Genomic DNA, 26390 nt, shown 5'->3' on the forward strand with positions numbered 1-26390 from the left:
TGCTGGGTCCATTATTATTGTTTTTAATCAACGTTCACTTATATTCACTCAATTTAGGCTTATTAGAGCTTTTCATTCATTCCTATCATTCTGTGCTTCAATCTGGATCATTTTCCTCCTACCTAAACTACTATCTTTGCTGGATCTTAGTAGTGCAGGCCTATCAGCAATAAATTCTATCAGCCTTTGTTTGTATGAAAAAATATTATTTCAATTTAATTTTTAAAATGTATTTTCATTGGGGCGCATGGGTGGCTCAGTTGGTTAAGGGTCCAACTTGAGTTTAGGTCATGATCTTGTGGTTCATGAATTTGAGCCCCGTGCTGGGCTCTGTGCTAACAACTCGGACCCTGGAGCCTGCTTCAGATTCTGTGTGTGTGTGTGTCTCTCTCTCTGCCCTTCCCCAGCTCACACTCTGTCCCTCTCTCTCTCTCTCAAAAATAAATAAACATTAAAAAAATTTTTAAAGATATTTTCATTGATAAAGAATTCCAGGTTGGCATTTTTCTGTTTTTTTTTTTCAATACTTTTAATATGCCATTCTATGTCTTTGAGTTCATACTTGGTATTATAGAATCACTGAATATTACTGTTGTTCCCTGAAAAATAACCTTTTTTACTTGGTTGCTTTTGAAATTTTTCTTGTTGTATAATTTAGGGGTTTGCCTGAAATCCCTATGATTTTATCTATCTTCTTGGGGTTCACCAAGTTTCAGGAATTTGCTAATTCCCTTACTATTGTGGAAAATTATTCTACCCTATTGTTTCTCTCCTCCCCTTTTGAGTCTTCATTTACACAGAACCATAATTGTGCCTTAAATGACTCTTAAATGTTGTTCTGTTACTTAGGCTCATAAACGTTAAAGGCTCTTATGTCTTCTGTTATGTAATACCTTTCTTTATCTCTGATAAGTTTCTTTGCTTAGAAATCTGCTCTGGCCGAAATTTATATAGCTTATACCTGCTTTCTTTTGATTAGTGTTAACGTGGTGTATTTTTCTCCATCCATTTACTTTGAATTTTTATGTGTCTTTACATTTAAAGTGGGTTTCTTATAGATAATATATATTTAGGTCATGTTTTTTGATCTACTTTAACAATAGACGTCTTTTTTTATATGTATTTATTTTTGAGAGAGAGAGAGAGAGTGAGCGGGGGAGGTGCACAGAAAGAAAGAGGGAGGCAGAGGATCCAAAGCAGGCTCTGTGCTGACAGCCCCCAGTGCGGGGCTCCAACCCATCAACCATGAGATCATGACCTGAGCTGAAGTCAGACACTTAACCGACTGAGCCATGCAGGTGCCCCCAACAATATAGGTCTTTTAATTAGTACATTTAGACCACTGGTGTTCAGAATGATTACTGATACAGTTGGATTAACATCTATCATATCTATTAGTGTTTTCTATTTGTTGTCCTTGTTCTTTGTTCCTATTTTTGTTTTCTACTCTTCTTCTGTTTTTGTGGTTTTGAGAATTTTTATCATTCTACTTTCTTTCTTTTCTTAGAATATCAGTTATACTTCTTTTTCAACTTTTTTTAATGGTTGCCCTAGAGTTTGCAATATACATTTTACATCTAACCCAAGTTCACTTCCAAATAACATTACACCACTTCACAGATACCTTATAATTATGAGTACCTTATGATAATAAAATAACCCCAATTCCTCTGTCCCTTGTATCATTGCTGTCATTCATTTATATATATGCATATATACACATACATAAAATACACATATGCACATATAATTGAATACATTGTTGCTATCATTATTCTTTTTTTTTTTTAATTTGTTTTTTCAACTTTTTTTTTTAATTTATTTTTGGTACAGAGAGAGACAGAGCATGAACGGGGGAGGGGCAGAGAGAGAGGGAGACACAGAATCGGAAACAGGCTCCAGGCTCCGAGCCATCGGCCCAGAGCCTGACGCGGGACTCGAACTCACAGACCGCGAGATCGTGACCTGGCTGAAGTCGGACGCTTAACTGACTGCGCCACCCAGGCGCCCCTGATTATTCTAAACTACTATCTGTTAGATCGAATAAAAAGAAAAATAAAAGCTTTTAATTTTACCTTCACTTATGCCTTCTTCAGTGCTCTTCCTTTCTTTATGTAGATCTGAGTTTCTGACCTACACTACTATTCTTCTCTTTAGAGAACTTCTTTTAACATTTCTTGTACATCAGGTCTAGTGGCAACAAGTTCCCTCAACTTTTGTCTGAAAAAGTCTTTACTTTCCTTCACTTTTGGAGGATAATTTCAAAGGGTACAGAATTCTAGGTTGGCGTTCTTTTGTTTTTTTTCCTCACAATACTTTAAATGTTTCATTCTACTCACATGGTTTCTGAGGAAAAGTTTCATGTCATAATTATTTTGTTCTTTTATATGTAAGATTTTTTTTTCCCTTTTGGCTTCTTTAATGATTTTTTTTTATCTTTAAATTTCTGTAATTTGAAAACAATATGCCTAGGTATTGTTCTTTTGGTATTTATCCTGTTTGGTGTTCTATGAGCTTCCTGGATCTATGGTTTGGTGTCTGATACTAATTTGAGACGATTCTTGGTCATTATTGTTTCAAATATTTCTTCTATTCCTTCTCTCTCTTTTTTTTAATTAAAAAAAAATTTTTTTGATATGAAATTTATTGTCAAATTGGTTTCCATACAATACCCAGTGCTCATCCCAAAAGGTGCCCTCCTCAATGCCCATCACCCACCCCCCCCTTCCACCCCCCACCAACCCTCAGTTTATTCTCAGTTTTTAAGAGTCTCTTATGGTTTGGCTCCCTCCCTCTCTAACTTTTTTTTTTTCCTTCCCCTCCCCCACAGTCTTCTGTTAAGTTTCTCAGGATCCACGTAAGAGTGAAAACATATGGTATCTGTCTTTCTCTGTATGACTTCCTTCTCACTTTCTTCTCTTTCTGGTATTCCTTTTGTATTTGCCCCACAGTCCTTGGGTATTTGATTCTGCTTTTTCAATCTTTGTTCTCTTTGTTTTTCAGTTTTGAAGATTTCTCATACTCAAGCTAAGACAGTCTTTCCTCAGTTGCATCCAGCCTACTGATGAGCCTGTTAAAGGCACTCTTCATTTCTGTTACAGTGCTTTTTATCAAGAGCATTTATTTTTGTTTTATTATTTTAGGACTTCCACCTCTCTGCTTACACTGCCCATCCATTCTTGCATGTTGTCTACTTAATCAATTAGAACCCTTGGCATACTAATCATAGTTGTTTTAAATTCCCAATCTGGTAATTCCAACCTCCCTATCTGATTCTGATAAATTTCTGTCTATCCAAATTGTGTCTTTTACCTTTTGGTATGCCTTACAATTTTAAGAAGTGCCAGGACATACCTGGTAAAAGAAGCTACCGTAAATAGGTCTTTAATAATGGTGCTGAGGTGTGAGGGGAGAAGTGTTCTATAGTCCTGTGATCAGGTCTCAGTCTTTCAGTGTGAATCTGGATCTGCAACTACTCAGGTTAGTTTAGGTAGTTCTATATTTTATCCCTGAATTCCTAGTGCCTAACAAAGTACCTGGTATATAGTGGCTGTTTAAAAAGTGTTTATGAATGAATGAGCAAACGGTCAATTAATGGTCAATCCAAATTGCTTAGTCATGTTAATTTACAACATATAAATGGCATTCAAAACCAGCTCTAAATGTATAATGAGAAAATTCTGTAGTACCATATACTTTGAGACCTCCCACATTTAAATCATAAAGAATGATTTCTTACCAGCTCTTCTTAGACCTATATGGTGAGTTAGGGATACGGAAGATGACCTTTGCTTCGGCATTGTCAGTAGATTTGAACTTAAAGGCCCATTTAGATAGGATCCTTGACTAAAAGGGAAAGATAACAAATTAACAATGTTAAAGCCATGGGAAATTTCCTCTTTTTTTTATTCATGGTCTTCAGTTCAACTAGGAAATACCTGCTTATACAGAATTTAGACATCTATCTAGTTGCTTAAAGGCCTAAAGCAGGAGCCAGCAAATGTTTTCTATAAAGGACCAAGTAGTAAATAAATACTTTTAGCTTTGCAGGCCACAAGGTCTCCACTGCAGCTACTTAACTCTGCCACTGTAGCATAAAAGCAGCCACAGATAATAATAAATACAACTGTGTTTCAATATAATTTAATTTGCAAAAACAGCTATGGACCACATTAGGTCCATAGGCTGTAGTTTGCTGAACCCTGGTATAAAGCAGGTTATCAATATCATCTGGAGGACTTCTTAGAACACAGACTGCTAGTTCTACCTCCAGGGTTTCTGATTCAGTAGGTCTGGCGTAGGGCCAGTAATCTGCATTTCTAATAAGTTCACAGATGATGCTGACATTGCTGGGTCCAGGGACCTCACTGAGAATCACTGGCTAACATATAGAGTTTTCACTCTCTTCTGTTCCCTCTCTTCACAGGTATCGATTACCCCCTAACTCAGTCATTTCCTATAACTGAAATATTTACTATAGGTTTTAGGGCTCTTATAAAGAAATTAAATGTAGGTTGGCAATCACACAGTACAGCCATGCGATGTATAAAATGCAACTTAAAATAAAATATATTTGAAAGCTTCCCAGTGCCAAGCGTGTAGCAAGGACACCATAAATTTTACCTTCTTTTTCTTCAATGTTCACCGTTTTCTTTTGTCAGTAAACTCCTGATGAGGGCACGTGGACACAGGCTCCAGGGCAGATCTAGATTCTCTCCTTCTCACTCGGTACTTTTTAGTACAGCCCAAGTTCTCAATAAGCTCTTCCCCAACTGCTTCATCTTTCCTGCACCTCCCTACCCATTACTGCAGGAAGGCCTATTTCTTCTGTGACTTAAAGGTTTTGGTTCATGTCTCCATTACAAATTCATCCACAATGTATTATAATTTCACTGCTTACAGATTCTTTTCCCTCATTAATTTGTGATTCTTTTTAGGGGCTATAAAGACATATCTCTGCATTGACAGTGGAGATAGCACAGTGCCTGATAAACGTGTTCAACAGTTATTTGTGGAATAAGTGAATGCTCTTTTCGTTAGGTTCCTAGTCTCAATTTTTTAGAGAACAGGTCACTTTTGCTCCCCAACTCTGAGTGGATGGACTCTTTTTCTTTTACCAACTCCTGCCTTGAGCCTCTCCTTGGACCTTTTTCTAAAATCTAGTTTCTTCTATATCCCCAAGGGAGAAAAAAAATTCTGTACTATAGAAACAGAAGGCATGTAAAATCAGTTAGAACCATTTCACTAAAACTTCCTTGTTGACATTAACAAAAATTATAACAAAAGCACTATTTTGAGTATTTATTATGTACCATTCATTGTTTTATGTCGTTTACATACTTTATCTTTTCTAGTCTCCTATATGACAGACAAGGAAACTGAGGCTTGAAGAGGCTAAGTAATGTCCCCCAATTCACACAGCTAAAATTCACAGTGCCAGAACTAAAATTCAATCTCCAATTTCTTTGACTCTAAATGGAGAAAAGCATTTACTCTCTACCTATTTTTAAAAAACGTTTATTTTGAGAGAAAAAGAGAGAGCACACGTGCGAGCCAGGGAGAGGCAGAGAGACAGGGAGACAAAGAATCTGAAGAAGGCTCCATGTCCTTAGTGCAGAGCCCAGCATGGGGCTTGAACTCACGAACCATGAGATCATGACCAGAGCTGGAACCAAGAGTCTGACACTCAACTGACTGAGCCATCAGGTGCCCCTCTACCTGTATTTTTAAAAGGTCTTCCCAGGGGTGCCTGGGTAGCTCAGTCGGTTGAGCATCCGACTTCGGCTCAGGTCATGATCTCATGGTTCATGAGTTTGAGCCCTGCATTGGGTTCTGTGCTGACAGCTCAGAGCCTGGAGCCTGCTTCGGATTCTGTGTGTCCTTCTCTCTCTCTGCCCCTCCCCCGCTCATGCTCTGTCTCTCAAAAATAAATATATGTTAAAAAAATTTTTTTTTAATTAAAAGGTCTTCCCACACCTTCCACAAAATAATTCTCATTCTATCTTGGTGTGTTTCTCCATCTGTAAAATTAGAGTTTTAGAAGTGAGGAGTTTTAAATTAACATCCAGCTGTTGAAGTCTATCATATTTTATTCTCAAGCCAGTAGTAATGATGATTTGTTGATGATGTCACAAAAAGAAACAATATTCAAATAATACCACCCAATAAACTCATGTCCCTGCTAAGGCTCAATCATTCTTTGTATTTGAGTACTCTTTGCTTATGCGTGGAGTTGGGGAGATTGAGAAAGGGCAATAACAGTACCGCTCAGGGCAATATTCAACCGAAAATTTGTGTGCTCTACTGAAATTTACTTTCCGGTTAATATTCAAAACAAAGATAGGACTTTTTCCTTTTAAAAACAGACCCACTGCACTGTTCCATAGTTTTCTACCTTGATCCAGGGCCTTCTAATAATTGAAGTATACCATACGTTCAGTTAGCTGTTCAGAATTGAGAGGTACAGGTCAAATTACAGGTTTTCACCTACTTCCAGAATTGTCTCATTAATTCCTAGCCTCAAACCAGATAAATATACACTCCAATGAGATTACATAAAACAATCCTGAAGAAAACAGGGGACAAGAAGGATAGGAGTCCCAAAGATTATCAATAGTTGGTAGGAGGATGATTAAAGTCAGACTTAGGAATCATTACAAAAGAATGCCAAAAGTTATGGTCACAGAGTTAAGTGATATGTTAAGAATTGATTTTTATTTTATTTTATTTTTTATTTTATTTTTTTAAAAAATTTTTTTTTTCAACATTTATTTATTTTTGGGACAGAGAGAGACAGAGCATGAACGGGGGAGGGGCAGAGAGAGAGGGAGACACAGAATCGGAAACAGGCTCCAGGCTCTGAGCCATCAGCCCAGAGCCCGACGCGGGGCTCGAACTCACGGACCGCGAGATCGTGACCTGGCTGAAGTCGGACGCTCAACCGACTGCGCCACCCAGGCGCCCCAAGAATTGATTTTTAGATAACCCATGCCAATTACCTTGGTAAGATTTATATCAGTGTGTGTGTGTGTGTGTGTGTGTGTGAGAGAGAGAGAGAGAGAGAGAGAGAGAGAGAGAGAGAGAGAGAGAAGCAGCAACTATATAAACTTGTTGGCTGTATGATGTCTATATTTGGAGCTATTCTCTTAAGAAACTGAGTGAGGGGAGACCATTAGCCCTCTTGAATCTCTGTAGTTCAAATAGGGTCCAGGCACTGGTATAAATCTCTAATAAATTATGAGACACAGAATTGAGAAGCTGGTTCCCTAGTACATTATTTAGGAAATATAGTTCCTAACAAGTTATTAGATTTAATTACAGAGAAGTTATGGAGACAAATGATGAATAGGGGACTAGGTTAAAGGCAAATCTCTTTATTGTAGAGTAACTATAGTTGATAGTCCATGCAGTTTTGGGACATGACTTGCCTATTTCTCCCCAGGGAAAGTCTGTTGAAAGAAAGTGAGCTGTGGGGCACCTGGGTGGCTCAGTCTGTTAAGCGTTTGACTCTTGATTTTGGCTCAGGTCATGATCTCACAGTTTGTGAGATCGAGTCCCACGTTGGGCTCTGCATTGACAGTGTGGAGCCTGCTTGGGGTCTTCTCTCTCCCTCTCTGTCTGCCCCTCCTCTGTTCATACGTGCTCAAATAGAAATAAACTTAAAAATTTTTTTTTAAAAAAGGAAGGGAGCTATGAGGTCTGAATATGTGTTCTGTTTGTCCACAGGGAGGGCTGGGTCCTAGCAGTCAGTCCAAAGATACAAGTTTAGCCATTTTTTAACCATAGCTACTAATACTGGAACTCAGAGATGCATAATCCAATTGTCAGCTAACCCACATTTCCTGGAACTTCCTGACCAGCGAACCTTCATCCTAGGTCTGAAACTTAAGCAGAAGTCACCATCAACCATCACAATATAATACGAACACCTTACTCCTGCAAGATGCTTGTTAGGCAGCTATTTATCTTCAAGATCCATTTTACTGCAATCCCAAACTCATCACAGTAATAAAGCAGGCCTCAGAAGAGCAGTAATGACTAACACATGGTTGAAAGTGAAAGTGCCATGAAAGGCAAAGAAAAGGTGTTAAGGAGATTCAGAGGTGAAACAGATTGCTTCTCCTTGGAAACTGAGAGAGGAGGGTATCAGGGTGTTATTCTTAAGAGGTCACATCTGAGCCCAATCTTGAACGCTGTAGAAGCATGAGGCCGAGAAGACCTGTTCAAGGTAGAGAGAACAACTGCAGGAGTGAGGTGGGGGGGGGGGGGTGGGGAGTGGGGAGCATAGAAGCGGAGGAACAGAGAGAATAGCAAATAGTTAAGCTTGACTGGAATTTCAGATAAATAGAGAAAGATGGACATATTTTGGTTTTGTAAAACAATGGCCCTCTTAATTAAAATCTGAAGTCCTTTAACAGGTGAACTTTAAGAGGTGAAGTCTTGAGGGCAGGTAATGCAGTGGCTGCTCAACCATGACTAGCCCTTCTTCCTGGTGGTTTTCTTCCCTTGGATTCTGTTTATCACAGCTACTGTACAGTTTATAACACTTCACTTTTTTCTCCAGACAAAGCATGAAGAAAAGCAAAATTAAATCCTATATTACTCTGCACTCAAACAAGGTGGGGCTGCAAACTGTAATTCAACTCAATTTTCAAATGTGTTAGACAAAAAACGAAATTATCAGGAAAGTTCAAGGAAGAGTCTAACAGGAGTCACATGCCTGTTGTTTTCACCTAGAGAGCTTTCCAAGTCACTCTTCTGGTCACGTTTTTTTGCAAGACTGCTCCTATCTTTCACATTGTTTCATTTTTGCAAGTAAGGGTGCAGCTTTGTCATGAGGGAATAACAGGGTTTCAGATCCCAGGCTAGGAAGTTGGGCACTATTCTACAGGCATCGGTTAAGGGTCAAAAAACTTAATGATCAGAAAAACTGTATAATCAAGGTTTCATTTAAGGAAGAATTGTCGTGGAAGGGTAGGAGATGGAACAGGCAGTGAAGGATATTAGAAATGGAAAGGTCAATTAAGAGGAAAATTCAGGAGCGCCTGGAGGGCTCAGTTGGTTAAGCCACCGACTTCAGCTCAGGTCATGATCCTGCAGTTTGTGAGTTCGAGCCCCGCATCGGGCTCTGTGCTGACAGCTCAGAGCCTGGAGCCTGCTTCGGATTCTGAGTCTCCCTCTCTACCCCTCCCCTGCTCACACTGTGTCTGTCTCTCAATGATAAATAAGTGTTTACAAAACAAGAGAGGATAATTCAATAGCCCATGTAAGGAGATATAAAGCATGAAACAGTATAAAGTGATAAAGGAGAAGAGGGAACAGAAAGGAAAAGAGACGCAGAGACAGACCTGACAACAGGTATCTACAGGACAAGGTAAGAGGATGCAAACACCAAGTTTTCTAGCTAAATCCATTTTCTAAACCAACCACTAAGTGAGAGGGTAGCAGTATTGTGTCAGGAAATGAGGGCAGAAAAACAGTAACATGAAAACGTTACCGGAGAGATGAGACATTTGGTTTTGGTCACAGCTTTAGGGAATGAGAGGTTCAATACTGGAATCATGTTGAAAGCATAGTCAGAGTCATTTAAAATCACAGTCAGAGAAGCTAGCATCAAAATCCAAAGCTGTGTTCAAATCAAGATTCAAAAATGTAGGACATGTGGGGTGCACCTGGGTGGCTCAGTAGGTTAAGCGTCTGACTCTTGATGTCGGTTCAAGTCATGATCTCACAGTTTGTGAGATGGAGCCCTGCACTGGGCTCTGTGCTGACAGCACAGAGCCTGCTTAAGATTCTCTCCTTCCCTCTCTGCACCTTCCCGACTTGCTCTCTCTCTCTCTCAAAATAAATAAATAAACTTTAAAAAAAATCTTTAAATTTAGAAAAAAAATGTAGGATATGTGACCTCAGTTCTAGAGTATTCCAACAAAGTCAAAATGAATGCCTTGTGATTCCGGATTCACATGTCTATTCGGTTTGAGCTATTAAAGCCTAAAGGTTCCTGAACAAAAAATTACCATACATGAAAGATTGATAGCTATGCTATCTAATATGATTGACATACATATTACCACCAATTACTTTATTCTCCAAGTTTCTAAATCTTTCATGAGGCACATGGCTTTGTTTTAATGAGAGTTAAGTAATTACATTGAATCTGCGTACATTTACCTCTTTTATGAACATTTCTCAGAGTTAATTTTCTTTGGACCATGTTTCTATTTTAATATCAATCATCCTAAGTCAGCAGGATAAAAGTGACCTTAACTCACTGTATCACATTTAATTGCAAATGTACTGCTATTACATCAGTGTGATTTTGAAGGATTAAAAAGCAATCATTTTCACCATTCTGTTTTAAGCCAAACAATATTCTCAAGATGATGTTCCCTGTGGTTAAGAAATATGTTGTATTTTCAGTTCCCAATATCACTGACTTCCCCATATCCTGCTTCCATTAAAAAACAACAACGACAACAACAACAACAAAAATAAGACCATTATGTTTAGGTTCTGGGCAAGTGTTGAACCAAAGCTCATTTTCCTTTACCATACTCTGTAATTCAACCCATTCCTGTTTCATGTATCATTTCATTCAATTTTTCCTTTATAAAAAAAGGAGCTCATTTACTTGAATACATTATAGAAAATTCAAATTAATAAATCCTGCAAGAATATGGAAAATTACAATTATCTCATCACATTTCCTATATAAACGTTAACACCACTTTTAACTGATAAATCGGTATGATCCAATCCTGCCATCTACTGTTTCAAATGTGTAACTCTACAGCTCAAGCTAAACAAAGTGCTCAATACTAACAGTGGTTTAGCAGAAACTTTACCCTAATTCCAATTTTTTTTTAAATTTTTTTTTAATGTTTACTTATTTTTGAGAGAGAGAGAGAGACAGAGACAGAGCAGCAGAGAGAGAAGGAGACACAGAATCAAAACAGCTCCAGGTTCTGAGCTGTCAGCACAGAGCCCGATGCGGGGCTCGAACTCACGAACCATGAGATCATGACCTGAGCCGAAGTCGGCCGCGTAACCGACTGAGCCACCCAGGCGCCCCTAATTCCAATTTTGTTAACACAGTTAGATCACTGACTACATAGAACTTCATAACTCACACATGAGATCACTATGTCTCCTGGCTTTTAAAAGACAAAGTATTGACTCCTTTGTTATGAGGGTAGATGGGTATGTTTACATTCAGAAAATTTCAGCTCCTGCATTTTCCCACCTTCCTTGAGCTACGGTTACTGATGCCCTTCATGTGTAGGATTAGCACCGTTTAGTTCCAAGTAAATCCTCAAGTGAGTACAGAATATTTTAGTAGTCTTAGTCCTCCAGCAGGAACAAGAGTTTTGCTACCTTGTATCTAACATCGGAGATGAGCCCTGGAAATGTGCTCTTCCGTTAACAAGTAAGTAGCTCTGTTGACCTTCCTTTGGATACCATGCACTGGACCTGTGTGATTGCCCCTACAACGGTCACAGATACCGATTTAAAACCTTTCCCGCTTCCCGTCCTAAACTGACCCTAGTTTCCTTAAACTGCCTCCCTGATTCATGTTCTTAAGGCCCCAGCATGCCTTGTACCCAACGTACTTAACTTTTCAGAGAAGACACATTAGCTTCTTTTTAAGAATCAGTTTCGCTATTATGCCTTATTACTACCCATGCTGTCCTACATCTAAAATACTTCAACTGTTCCTTTCTGCTTTAGTTATTTCAAACTTCATTCAACAGAAACAAAGTGGGTGTATTTGACTCAAATTTCTTTAAGAGACTGGGGATTGTACCTTGAAATGCCAAACTCTTGGTGTGGCCTTTTGCCATTACTGCGTTCCCACCGGGACGACGACTGTTCAATAGGTGGCAGACCGGAAGTTCCAGGGCTCCTCCTCAGCTGGGGAGTTGGTAAGCTATTCCTACTGTGTAGTCCCTGTGGAATAATTTAACGGTGGTTAAAACTGTCACCCTTAGATATGCCGTGTATGTATTTTTAAAGATGACCTATAAAAATTCCAATACAAAGTACATTTTTAGTATGTACAGGAGACACAGGACATTTTATCTTGAAGATATGTCAGATTTACTCCAAATTTTACATTCGATACTATTGTTCTATTTAGTGTTCCTCCCATTAAACAATGGTTTCTGAACTCCCTACAATTTTACTAGATCTTTATTCTTTTGTACATTTTACTCCTATTTCATGAGAAATAAATACTTGACAATTTAAAAAGGAGGTAAGAAAGATTTACCCCGAAAAACAATTTCAGAGGACAACCTTAGGATCTGGCACCATAAGCCCTAGATCCTAAACCCTTTATATTTTCAATACAATGCTGAAGTATATAGGGTTAACCTGGAGAAACTGAAAGATTCAGAACTACCTTTTCAATTAGCAATTAAATTCAGAACACCATTAGCATTAATAGTTTACCTTAGTTTTTGAAAATATTCTAAATTGATCTAAATGTTCAATTAGCCAAAGTATTCTATTTTTTACCACTGTAAATAGGTGTTTTATTGGGATTTACATAAAACAGGTTTTGCTTCTTCTGAATTTCCCCCATCAGCAGATACTGAAACCATCTCAGAGAGCTAAATATCTCTTATATTTAAGTTTTCCCAAGGATGTTGATTTTGTAAAGGTTCATAGTTACTTAGATTCTTGGTGAAAAAGTTCTTTGTGTAACAATCCTTTCTGGTTATAACTTAGGTCCATATAGTCTTTCTTAGTTCTTAACACACATATATAAGACATTTATATTAAATTATCTTTTATAATTCCTTTTTCCTTACTAATTATTTTTTTTATAAATGCTGTTGTTCTTTTCTGGAGTATCAGGTTTTTCTATTCTTTTTCAAAAACAGAGACCAATTAGATATGAAATTCAAGAAAGAAGTTTAAAGAACACAAAGAAATATGGTTTACTTCCTGGTTCTTACAGGACTTACTCCTATCAGTAGATTCCAGTACCAAAAATAAGCCTGATTAACTAAAATGTTCAGGAAATGAGGCATTTAGGCATCCTGTTTAATTAATATTATTGTTTCAAATGTTTCTAAAATGTACTAGTACACTTTTTTTTTCACACAGTAAGCACAGTAACAAACATAATATTGATATCAATAAGATTTTTCTGATTAAGATTTTTAAGAATCACTATTTTTAAAAATTGCTCTCTGTTAACTATACTTCAATAAAAAAAGAAAAAAGTTACTATTCTAAACATCAAATGTCAATGGAAAATATAAAGGAACAGCAACATATCAAGTGAAGACTAACTCAAGAATACATAGAGTTATTTTATTGAATTTATTATTATCACTTTTTGATGCTTGTCATTAACCTGTTCCTCGTAAGTAGAGTGCTAAAAAGAATGTCACGTAACTATGTACCATTGTTAATTGGATTCTGATGAAGGCAGGTATTTTTTAAAAATAAAAGCATCATATAAGCAAAACAAAATAAAAGCATCACATAGCCACCTGTGATCTGGATTTGCAATCAGTAATTATCAAACTTTTGCCCTAATTGGGCTTGCTTAATTTTTCAACACTTCTACACCCTAATGCTGGGAACACAGTGAAATTAATTATCAAAATCCTTCCAAAACCATATTTAACTTTTTCTAAACTCCATATACACTATTACAATGAAAATTTAACTGCTTTGAATTTTATCTTCTCTTCATTAGTTTACCTGTAGAATAAAGTAGTTAATCTAGAACAATCTCTAAAATGTTTTTATTTCTAAAGTTTATGATGTTAGCTATCAACAAAGACATTGAAAGCATTCTAAACAAGCATAACGTATACCTTAGAATAGTACTTATTATTTCCTAAAGAAAATCGTATTTTGAAGCATTGATATTTAAAGAAAAATTCATCCAATATCTAATGATGGAAAAATCAATGTCTGTTGGGTTATAGCAATCTCTAGTGGGTAAAGGGGGGGAAAACAGACCCCCAAAAATGTGAAAGTCAATTTAAAATAATGTTATGTAATTCATAGAAATGAGTATTATAATGATCAATTCTTTGGGGTTCAACAAGAACAATTTCGGGATCCTAAATAATACAATTAATTAATGACATGATTTGACTACTAGTTTGTTATATAAGCCTGGAATTAAATTTGTGTGGGTTTTTTTTTTCTTCTGCTTTTTAAGAAACAATAATGACAATGATAAATAGTTGTAGCCAAAAAAGTCATAACTGCTGATTAGAATAATTTAGAATAAAAGCTGAATATTCATTTAGAAATATTTGAGATTTATAACTACCTCTAAAGTCCCAAACAGCTCAATATACTGTATAAAAAAGCTGATCCTTGAAAAAGAAATTGTGTTTTATCTATGCTACAAAGGAGCAGTTTTAATTTGAAAACATCATTAAATGTGGTAAGTATAGGGCTGGCTGATTACTGTATCTTGACCTTGTGAAGTTTTCGATCTCCTTTCTCAGCTGGGTCCTCTACTTCCGAGCAGGGGTAAAATCCAGGAAATGGTGTGAGGGGATTAATCCTTGGCCTACAGGAACCTGAGAAAGCACCCATCAAGGAACTGATACTCCGCAGGGAAGAAATGACTTGTGGGGGAAGGGTTGGATCAATCAGAAGGTCTGACACCATATTGCGAGCCTCATTTAGCACTGAAAGATCAACTCCACTTCCACCTCCAGAATTCTAGAAAAGAATAAAAAAGGGGAAAATTATATATTTGTTACAGAAAAACCTTAACGTTTAAGAAAAACTCTGTTTTAAGTCAATATACACATACGATATACAGCAGTTCTTCTGCTTACCTTACTCCCTCAGGAGACAGTCCAGCATAGTGACTAGGCCTTGTTGCAAAGACACTGGAGTTTGAAATCTACACTTTAATCCTACTTGTATGATTTTAGGCAAGTTATTCAACATCTGAATTTTTTAGTTTCTTTACCATAAAATGGAGATAGTAACATCTACCTAAGGCGAACGTGAGAATTAAGACTGATAATACATGCAAAGCACATAAGGCAGAGTACAGGGCATATACTTAAAGTACAATATGGGAATGCAAGCTGGTGCAGCCACTCTGGAAAACAGTATGGAGGTTCCTCAAAAAATTAAAAATAGAACTGCCCTATGACCCAGCAATTGCACTACTAGGCATTTATCCAAGGGATACAGGTGTGCTGTTTCAAAGGGACACATGCACCCCCATGTTTATAGCAGCGCTATCAACAATAGTCAAAGTACGGAAAGAGCCAAAATGTCCATCGATGGATGAATGGATAAAGAAGATGTGGTATATATATACAATGGAGTAGTACTTGGCAATCAAAAAGAATGAAATCCTGCCATTTGCAACTACATGGATGGAACTGGAGGGTATTATGCTAAGTGAAATTAGTCAGAAGAAGACAAAAATCATATGAATTCACTCATGTGAGGACTTTAAGAGACAAAACAGAAGAACATAAGGGAAGAGAAATAAAAATAATATAAGAACAGGGAGGGGGACAAAACAGAAGAGACTCATAAATATGGAGAACAAACTGAGGGTTACTGGAGGGGTTGTGAGAGAGGGGATGGGCTAATGGGAAGGGGCACTAAGGAATCTACTCCTGAAATCATTGTTGCACTATATGCTAACTAATTTGGATGTAAATTTTAAAAAATAAAAAATAAAATTAAAAACAACAACAAAAAACCACAGTATAAATAATGGAGCAAGGGCTTTGTACTGTATACAGTTAGACTCTTATCCTTGAGGCAAGTTGATAGGTTTTTCATTTTTGGATTTTTTATTTGAAGATTATCTTATTCTTTATTGGGTGACATTATGAATTAAGAACTAATTTGTAATGCAACTGTTACATGTAAGCTATTCAGTAAGTGCTGGTAAGTCCAATAAATATTAGACTTTTCTTATTCTCCCCCTAAAGAATAAATAAATAAAGTGCAATAAGTAACAGTATAACCACTAATGTTACAGAAAATAAGAAGACAAAAATACAGGAAAAACAGTGTCAGGGTTCAAAGAAGATAGTGATGATTTTGAACTAAATGGTTATCAAAAACTTCATGGAGGAGGTAACATCAGACTTGGCCTTAAAAAATAGATAGGGATGGGGGCGCCTGGGTGGCTCAGTCGGTTAAGCCTCCGGCTTCGGCTCAGGTCATGATCTCGCGGTCTGTGGGTTCGAGCCCCGCGTCAGGCTCTGTGCTGACAGCTCAGAGCCTGGAGCCTGTTTCGGATTCTATGTCTCCCTCTTCCTCTGACCCTCCCCTGTTCATGTTCTCTCTCTCTCTCTCTCTCTGTCTCAAAAATAAATAAATATTAAAAAAAATAGATGGGGATGATATTTTTAAAATTTAGAATAAATATTTCATTGACGTATACATATGGTATGATTTTTACTTTTTGAAAGTACATATATATGGTGTTCAACTCAATTACCCATAGAAATGAGTGCACTGATAGAACAGTGAATTAATGTTACTTTTGGTGTCCTTGTTATATCTTGAACTTATATTTGAGTGTGTCTGCAATTCATAATTATTGAACGCATTAAAATTTTTTTTTTTTTTCAACGTTTATTTATTTTTGGGACAGGGAGAGACAGAGCATGAACGGGGGAGGGGCAGAGAGAGAGGGAGATACAGAATCGGAAACAGGCTCCAGGCTCTGAGCCATCAGCCCAGAGCCTGATGCGGGGCTCGAACTCACGGACCGCAAGATCGTGACCTGGCTGAAGTCGGACGCTTAACCGACTGCGCCACCCAGGCGCCCCTATTGAACGCATTAAATGAGTTCACCAAGAAATGGTTTATTAGGCATCCTCAATACATTTTGGAACTAAGAAATGTTATGAAAGTTAGAACAATAATTAAGTAAGATCTTTGCTCTTTGTGGATTTTTTTTTCCTTGTGAAGTATATTTCGTCTTCATTTTTATTTGAAAACATTTCTATTATTAGGGTACAGTCCAGCTATTTCTAGTATTTATAAATAAATATTTCCCTATACATGTCAAAACAGATAATTAAACATACTTTTGACAAATAGCTTCCCATAAATTTGAATTGCTGAACCAAAGTAAATGAACATGTTAAAATTTGGTCATTACCATAAAACTGCCCTCAGATATGTTGGTTAAATCTATACTTCCACAAATTGTATATAACCGCATCTATTTTCCCACACCCAAATGAGAAATCTGATATCGAAGTTGGATGTTCCTGGTACAGATCATGTGTCATTTCTCTCCAGTTGCTTTCAAGTTCCTTTGTCTTTAGTTTTCAAACATTTCATTATGACACGGCTTGCAATAAAATTACTGGGGAGGGGGGTTCACATTTGGGAGTCACTCAGCTCCTCCAACTTGTAGGATTACGTTTTCTGCAAAATTTGGGGAAGTTTTCAGCCATTATTTTTTTCAAATTTAAATTCCCTCTCTCCCTCCCTCCCTTCTCTTTCTCTCTTTCTCTCTCCCTCTCTCCCCTTCTTCCTCCCTCCCTCCTCACACTCAGACATGAATTTCGGATCTTTTATTATCCCTTAGGTCACGAAGGCTCTATTCATTTCGTTTGCATCTATTTTCTCTATGTTGTTCAAACTGGATAAATTCTATTGTTCTATCCTCCAGTTCACAGATTCTCTCCTCCGCCATCTCCACTCTGTTACTGAGCCCATTCAGCAAGTTTTGAATTTCCATTAACAGTTTTTTCAGTTCCATAATTTCCATTTCTTTCTTTTTTATAACTTCTACAGGCCTACCTTGGAGATGCTGCAGGTTTGGCTCCAGACTGCAACAGAGCTAATATCACAATAAAGTGAGTCAAATGAATTTTCCAGTTTCCTAGTGCATATAAATGTTTACAATGTACTGTAGTCTATTGTGTGTGCAAAGGTATTATGTCTAAGAAAATGTACATACCTTAAAAAACTTTATTGCTAGAAGCACTTGGGTGGCCCAGCTGGCTAAGCGTCTGACTCTTGATTTCAGCTCAGGTCATGATTTCACAAGTCATGAGTTCGAGCCCCACACTGGGCTCTGTGATGACAGGACGGAGCCTGCTTGAGATTGTCTCTCTCCCTCTCTCTCTGTCCATTCCCCACTCGTGCTCTTTCTCTAAATAAATAAACTTTAAAAATACTTAAAAATACTTTATTGCTAAAAAATCCTAACCATTATCTGAGTTTTCATCAAGTCACAATCTTTTGGCTGGTGGGGGGTCTTGGCTTTGATATTGATGGCTGCGGATTGATCAGGGTGGTAGCTGCTAAAGGTTGGGGTGGTTGTGGCAATTTCTTAAAATAAATGAAGTCTGCTGCATTCAACTGACTCTTCTTTTCACAAATGATTTCTCTGTAGCATGTGATGCTGTGTGACAGCATTTTTAAAAATGTTTAATGTTTATTTTGGGGGAGAGAGAGAGAGAGAGAGAGGGAGGGAGGGAGGGAGAAATAAGCAGGCTCCAATGCTTTCAGCACAGAGCCTGATGTGGGGGCTCAGACTCACAAACCGTGAAATCATGACCTGAGCAGAAATCAAGAATTGGACACTTAACCAATTGAGCCACCCAGGCACCCCTGTGTGATAGCATTTTACCCACAGAACTCCTTTCAAACTTGGAGTCAACCCTCTCAAAACCTACTGTTGCTTTATCAAGTTTATGTAATGTTCTAAATCCTTTATTGTCATTTCAACAGTCTTCACAATATCCTCACCAGGAGTAGATTCCACCTCAAGGAACCACTTTCTTTGCTCAGTCCTAGGAAGCAACTCCTCATCTGTTGAAGTTTTATCATGAGATCACAGCAATTGAGTCACATCTTCAGGCTCCACTTCTAATTTTATTTCTCTTGCTATTTCTACCACGTGTAGTTACTTTCTCCACTGAAGTCTTTTTTTAATTTTTAAAAAATATTTATTTCTGAGAGAGAGACAGAGCACAAGCAGGGTAGGGGCAGAGAGAGAGGGAGACGCAGAATCTGAAGCAGGCCCCAGGCTTTGAGCCATCAGCAGACAGCCTGATGCAGAACTCAAACTCATGAACCAGGAGATCATGACCTGAGCCGAAGTTGGACGCTTAACAGACTGAGCCACCCAGGCTCCCTCCACTGAAATCTTGAATCCCTCAGTCATCTATGTGGGTTCGAATCAACTTCTTCCAAATTCTGGTTAATGTTGGTATTTTCACCTCTTCCTATGAGTCATAAATGCTCTTAAGGACATCGAGAATGCTGAATCCTTTCCAGAAGGTTTTCAATTTTCTTTGCCCAAATCCAACAGAAAAATCACTCTCTATGGCAGCTGTAGCCTTACAAAATGTAGTTCTTAAATAATGAGACTTGAAAAGTCAAAAGTACTCCTTGCTCCATGGGCTACAGAATGGATGTTGTGTTAGCAGACAAGAAAACATCAATCTTGTCGCACATCTCCATCAGAGTTCTTGGGTGATCAGGTGCATTGTCAATGAGCAGTAATCTCTGAATCTTTTTTTTTTTCCTGAGCAATCTGTCTCAAAACTGGGCTTACGATGTTCGATAAACCATGCTGTACATATATGTGCTTTGCTGTTCCATTTACACAGCAGTGTCGGTTTAACATAATTTCTAAGGACCCTAAGATTTTCAGAATAGTAAATGACCACTGGCTTCAACATCAAGTCACCGTCTGCATTAGTCCCAATGAAAGAGTCCTTCAAAGGACTTGTCCTTTGAAGCTTTGAAGCTAGGCACTGACTTCTCCTTTCTGGCTGTGGAAATCCTAGGTGTCATCTTCTTCCAAAAGAAGACTGTTTCACCTACATTGAAAATCTGTTGTTTACTGTAAGCACCTTCAATAATTATCTTAGCTAGATCTTCTGGAAAACCAGCTGAAGCTTCTACATCAGCACTCCCTTGAACTTTTATGTTATAGAGATGGCTTCCTTCCTTAAACCTCAGGAACCAACCTCTACTACTTTCAGACTTTTCTTCCACAGCTTCCTCACCTCTCTCAGCCTTCACAGAATTAAGGAGAGTTAGGGCCCTGCTCTGGATTAGGCTTTGGCTGACAGGACTATTGCGGCTGGTTTGATCTTCTATCCATACCACGAAAACTTCCTCCGTATCACAGCAGTAAGGCTGTTTCACTTTCTTATCATTCACGTATTCACTGAAGTAGCACTTTGAATTTCCTTCAAGAACTTTTCCTTTGCATTCACAGCTTGAATGGATGATGCAAGAGGCCTAGCTTTTGGCCCATCTCAGCTTTCGATATGCTTTCCTCGCTAAGCTTAATCACTTCTAGCTTTTGACTTAAAGTGAGAGATGTGTAGCACTTTCACTTGAACGCTTAGAGGGCACTGCACGGTTATTAACTGACCTAATTTCAGTATTGTTGCATCTCAGGGAATAAGGAAGCCCAGGGGGAGAGAGATGGGGGAATGGACAGTCGGTGGAGCAGTCATGACACACACATTTATCAATTAAGCTCACCACCTTGCATGAGCAGGATTCATGGCACCCCAGAACAATTACAATAGTAACACCAAAGATCACTGATCACAGATTACCATAAAAAGTATAATAATGAAAAAGTTTGAAATATTTTCACAATTACCAAAATGTGTTCGAAAAACATGAAGTGAACAAATGCTGTTGTTAAAATGGCAAAAATAAACTTGCCGATGCAGGGTTGCTACAAACCTTCAGTTTGTAAAAAACACAGTATCTGCGAGGTGCAATAAAGTAAAACACAATAAAAGGAGATGTGTCTGTACTTTTGTTGTTGTTGTTGAGATTTTCTATTTTGTATTTGTAATTGCTTGTTAGAACATTTGTATGATGGCTGCTTTAAAATTTCTTGTCAGATAATTCCAAATCTGATTCAATTTGGTGTGAAGGATTGATTGTCTTTTCTCACTCAAGTTGTGATTTTCCTGGTTCTTGGTGTAACAAGTGATTTTTTTATTTTATCATCAACATTTTGGATAATATCCTAGAAGACTGAGTCCTATTTAAATCTTTTGTATTAAGAGGCAGGCTCTTTGCTTCGATAAAGCACACAGGTCCTGGTCTACTTCTTCATGCTGTGGTTCTAATGACAATTAGTTTTCAGGGCACTCATAGTACTATTTCACACTGCATGACTTTTTTTCCGGTGCCACAAGGGTTTCCACGGGACCCTGCTGGTACCTCTGTTGGTGAGGATATGGGAGGAGGGAAGGAGGAATTTCCTCAGATTGAGCCACCTGGTACTTCCAGGTGGGGGAGGAGAGTCTCTAGGCCACAGAAACAAAGAGCACTTTCCGGACTAGGCACACGCTGTGACAGTACCCCCCCCCCTTTTTGCCAGACCCCCTGGCCACTCAGTCTCTCACTGGGTAAGGAGAATCTCATGCCCAGTAGGGAATGAGAGTACTTCCCTGGACCTCTTACTGTCAGTGGAGTTCTTGGTCACTCTTCCCTTGCTAGAGCAACCAGACTCACTTGGTATAGTTTGAGGGCTCTCATTTAATCTTAGGGAAGGAACGAGCCTACCTGCATCACATTCTGTTGCTGGGCTGGGGAGTCAGGACCTGCGTCACCTTTTGCTGTTAGGCAGGGGTTTTAGGAAACTCGATCACTATTGTTTTCCTCCATTAGTAGGGTCCCTAACTAGTCTACCCTCCTCTTTCCATTTTTCAGAGTTCTCCTTTGGTTACCCCCTGTTATTTCTGGAGTTTATAGGGGCGCCTGGGTGGCTCAGTCGGTTGAGCAGCCGACTTCGGCTCAGGTCATGATCTCGCGGTCCGTGAGTTCGAGCCCCACGTCGGGCTCTGTGCTGACAGCTCAGAGCCTGGAGCCTGCTTCGGATTCTGTGTCTCCCTCTCTCTCTGCTCCTCCCCTGTTCATGCTCTGTCTCTGTCTCAAAAAATAAATAAACGTTAAAAAAAATGTATTTCTGGAGTTTATAGTTATACTTAGTGGAGAGGAGAGGGGAGAATTAACCCCGAAGATACACACAGAGCACATAGAGTGATGTGCAGTCCATACAGGTAAAGTACAATAAATATTACTATTAATATGGAAAAGCGAGGAGATAAAAATACAAATAGAGTGGCATCAGAGTTCAAAGAAGATACATAAAATTTTTAATCTGAATGGTTAACAGTAACTTTATGGAAGGGGTAGCATTTGAGCTGAGATGTTAATTTGGTAGGATTTTATTTATAAAGATTAGGGGAAAATATTTTATGACAAAACTAAAAATGTATTTGGGGGAGTTCATTCTTCAAGAAAGAGCACAAATAAAGGTACAAAAGTGGTAAAATGGCAAAGTACAAGGAACATGAAATTTAAGTACAGGCTTCATTTTTTTTTTTTTTAAGAGCACTAGAACATAAGGTTGGAGGCCTGTGGGGACCAAATTTTTGAGAACACCAGATTCCAGGCTCACAGATCTGAGCAGCAGAGAATCATGGATTTTGAGCAGGTTAAAGAGGAAGAACAAAGTGGGGAAAGAGAAAAGGAAGTAGCAGAGGGCCCTGGAATATTAGAGAGGATGAAAAGACAGTTAACAACTGACAGAAATATGGGAAAACAGCATCCCAGGCCAGGAGACCAGCAAGTGTGAAGACCCGAAAGCACAGGCTGCCTAGCTTCTTTGAAGAATAACAAGAAGGCCAGAGTAACTGGTGCAGAGTGAATAAAGGAGAAATTAGTACAACATGAGGGCAGAGAAGTAAAAGGGTTTTAAAATAAGGGATCATGCTGTGCAAGGTCATTTAAGTCCATGACAAGGACTTGAACTTTTCTCTGGGTAAGAAGAATATAGTAAGCAAGAGTGACAATTTTTTTTTAACATTTATTTATTATTGAGAGAGAGAGAGACAGACAGACAGACAGAGCATGAGCAGGGGAGGGGCAGAGAGAGAGGGAGACACAGAATCCGAAGCAGGCTCCAGGCTCCCAGCTGTCAGCACAGAGCCCGACGCGGGGCTCGGAACTCACAAACTGTGAGATCATGACCTGAGCTGAAGTCGGTCGTTCAACCAACTGAGCCACCCAGGCACCCCAAGAGTGACAAATTTTTAAAGCTGAACTTAAATTCCTATTTCCCATTGGCTTATATGTGGCAAACTCTTGTTTTTGCCCAGAGAGCTAAGAATAGATTATGCATTCTAAAGGGTTATTGAAGAGGAGGAGGGGGAGGTAGGCAGACTTGGTGGCTTTGTTTCACCTGCAAATGCTAAAATATTTACTCCCTGGTCCTTTATAGAAAACATTTTGCTAAGTCCTGTCTTATAATTTCAGAGATACTTAGTATTCATTATTACTGAAGTTAATATAAGATTAGCTCACATTTTTATTCAATGCTACTATCTCCCAGGCACTTTATTATTATCATCATCATCATCATCATCATCAACATCATCAGCCCTCTGAAAGAAGTGGTATTATTCCCAATTTATAGATGAGAAAATAGGTTCAGAGTGACTTAAGAGGCTTGCCTTATTTTTCAAAAGAAGGCTGTATCAACCCAACTCTTCTGCCTAGAATAACTAATCTAGAAAAGAAAATGGACTAAACTAGTCCATTTCAAAGCCTCAGAGCACAGCCAAGCAGCCAGAGCTTGAAAGAATAAGACCTCAGAGTTAAAAAATTAAAATGAACCCCACTATTCTGTGCTACTTTTTCCCCTCAAGGAAACCGCTGCAGATTCATAACTGGCCAGGGCAGAGAGGAGAAGCAGCAGAGCAGTTAAGAGGCTAGGAAATAAAGTAGAGCTTTCTGTCATCTCAGGAGGCTAGCAGACCAAAACTGGAGTTCAGGGTTATCAAGACAGGCAGAGCTTTAAAGACTAAGCAAGCACTCTGAGAGAAGAAACAAAACCAAGCTTGAATTCAGAGCAGCTTTGCCCCTAAAGGCATTTGCCAATTTGCAAACAGTGGCCAAGAGATGGAGAAACCAAGCAAAACTTCTCAAAAAGATTTCTATTTTGAAAGTAAAACAGAGGGGTGCCTGGGTGGCTCAGTCAGTTGAGCGTCTGACTTCAGCTCAGGTCATGATCTCACAGTCCCCGAGTTCAAGCCTCACATTGGGCACTGTGCTGACAGCTCGGAGCCTAGAGCCTGCTTCGGATTCTGTGTCTCCGTCTCTCCCTCTCCCTCTCTCTCTCTTTGCCCTCTCCCACTCACATTTGCTTTCCCCTCCTCAAAAATAAACATTAAAAAAATTTTAATTAAAAAAAAAGTAAAATAGAGCTTTCAGCAGTCTCAATGCTGGAGGGAACAACAGAAGGAGTTACTAGAAAACACATCAGTAACTAAGCTGTTATAAGAAAAGATAGGGGCACCTGGGTGGCTCAGCCGGTTGAGCGTCCGACTTCAGCTCAGGTCATGATCTCACAGTTTGTGGGTTCGAGCCCCGCATCAGGTTCTGTGCTGACCGCTTGCTCAGAGCCTGGAGGCTGCTTCAGATTCTGTGTCTCCTTCTCTCTCTGCCCCTCCCCCACTCACATTTTGTCTCACTCTGTTTCTCAGAAATAAATAAATGTAAAGAAAATTTAAAAAAAAGATAGAAAACCTGAATAGACCTAAAACTATTAAAGAAACTGAATCCATAGTTTAAAATTTGCTCATTAAAAAAAACTCCAAACTGAGATGGCTTCACCAGAACATTCTTTTAAACATTAAAGGAAGAAAGAATACCAATCTTACCAAACTTTTCTAGATAACAGAGACTGAATATACCACTTTATAAGGCTACTGTAACCTTTATACCAAAAACATGACAAGAACATTATGGAAAACAAGAATTGTGGGGCCAATTCTCTCTCATAAACGTGGATACAAAATTCTAAAACAAAATATTAATAGTATCCAGTGATACATATATACACTTTATATACATTTATGCATTTTTTAAATATCTTTATCAAATTTGCTTTATTCTGGGAATATGGAGATGGTTCAACACAGACATAGAATTAAGCAATATGATTCACCACATTAAAAGAGTAAATGGAAAAAAATCCAGGAATCATCTCAATAGATGCAGAAAAACCATCTGATAAAAATTCTACACCCATTCATGACTAAAAAGAGAAAAAATGTCCTTAGTAAATTAGGATTAGAATGGAACTTCCTTAATCTGATAAAGGGCATCTACAGAAAACATTAGTGATATTTTCATCAAAAGACATCATGATAAACCAGACTGGGAGAAGACATTTTTAAATACATACACTTTAACATACATACTATACATACCTATACATATGTGTGTGTATATACACATATATACATATATACACACATATATACGTGTGTGTGTGTGTGTGTGTGTGTGTGTGTGTGTGTGTGTGTGTGTATGTATTCATGTCTGAAATACACAAAAAATCCTACTGGTCACCAAGTAAAAGGTAAATAATCAGTATTAAAATAGGAAAAAACCTGACCAGAGAATATCTGGGTAGCCAATTAACATAAGATCCTCAACCTGATGAGTCATCAGTGAAATGCAATTATTAAAAGCACAATGATAATACTGCTTCACAGCTACCATAATGATTTAAAACAGACACTACCAAGTGTTGACAACGATGTGGAATAACTGGAACTATCAGAGGCTGATGGCTGGGTAAAATCTGATACAATCTCTTTGGAAAATTACTGAGTACTATCTACTGAAACTCAGCATATGCATGCATACTCGATGAGCTAGCAATCTACTCTAAGATATATACCCAACAAAAGACATCAAGAGTGTTCCAGCAGCATTACTTGCAATAGCCACGAAGGGGTTCAGGACAGGCCCTCCCAGAATGTGCCACTTTGGCATGTGGATTATTTTTTAAGCTGAAGGCCCTTGAGATCCTGTGGCCCCATGAGAAACTTTTGCCCCTCCCTTAACTAACAGAAGAATCTATATTGGCGGGGGTGGGGGGGGTCCGAGAATAAGGGTTATTAGCAGAGATCATCTTTTTTAAGGTTTTATTTTTAGGTAATCTTTACACCCAATGTGGGCTCAAACCTATACCCCAAGATCAAGAGTTACATGCTCTACCTGACTAAGCCAGCCAGAAGCCCCCAGCAGAGATCAATTTTATCTGGGTGAACCATCTGTACAGCAGGGCAAACATCTAATTACCAAACATATGCTCTACTTACCGCCCTGTGAATTATATTCCTTTCCTCTGAAGTTCCAGACCCATGCCCCCTTTCTCCTTAGTTGAGAATGACATATATACCTTATTTTGCCTGATTATTTTTGGAATTTCCATGTCTATGTGGACTCCCTATACAGATGCCTATTAAATTTGATTTTCTCCTGTTCATCTGTCTTATGCCAATTTGATTCTTAGCCCAGCTAGAAGGACCTTTGAGGAGGAATTCTTGCTTCCTGACAGCCAAAAA

At 38.4% G+C, this 26390-nt stretch overlaps 1 protein-coding gene across 1 annotated transcript in view; it reads right to left on the minus strand.

Annotated features, from left to right (window-relative positions):
- The window catches only part of PDE3B (phosphodiesterase 3B), a 176957-nt gene that overhangs the window by 44684 nt on the left and 105883 nt on the right, over positions 1-26390 (minus strand). Inside the window, exons 3-5 of the mRNA XM_086677910.1 lie at positions 14452-14700; positions 11804-11946; positions 3740-3846 (exon numbers count right to left, since the gene is read on the minus strand). Coding sequence (XP_086534036.1) covers positions 3740-3846; positions 11804-11946; positions 14452-14700 — 499 coding nt within the window. The remainder of the gene's footprint in view (positions 1-3739; positions 3847-11803; positions 11947-14451; positions 14701-26390) is intronic.

This window comes from Puma concolor, chromosome D1 (assembly GCF_028749965.1).
Source record: "Puma concolor isolate L17-30 chromosome D1, mPumCon1.1.hap2, whole genome shotgun sequence".
Taxonomy (NCBI): domain Eukaryota; kingdom Metazoa; phylum Chordata; class Mammalia; order Carnivora; family Felidae; genus Puma; species Puma concolor.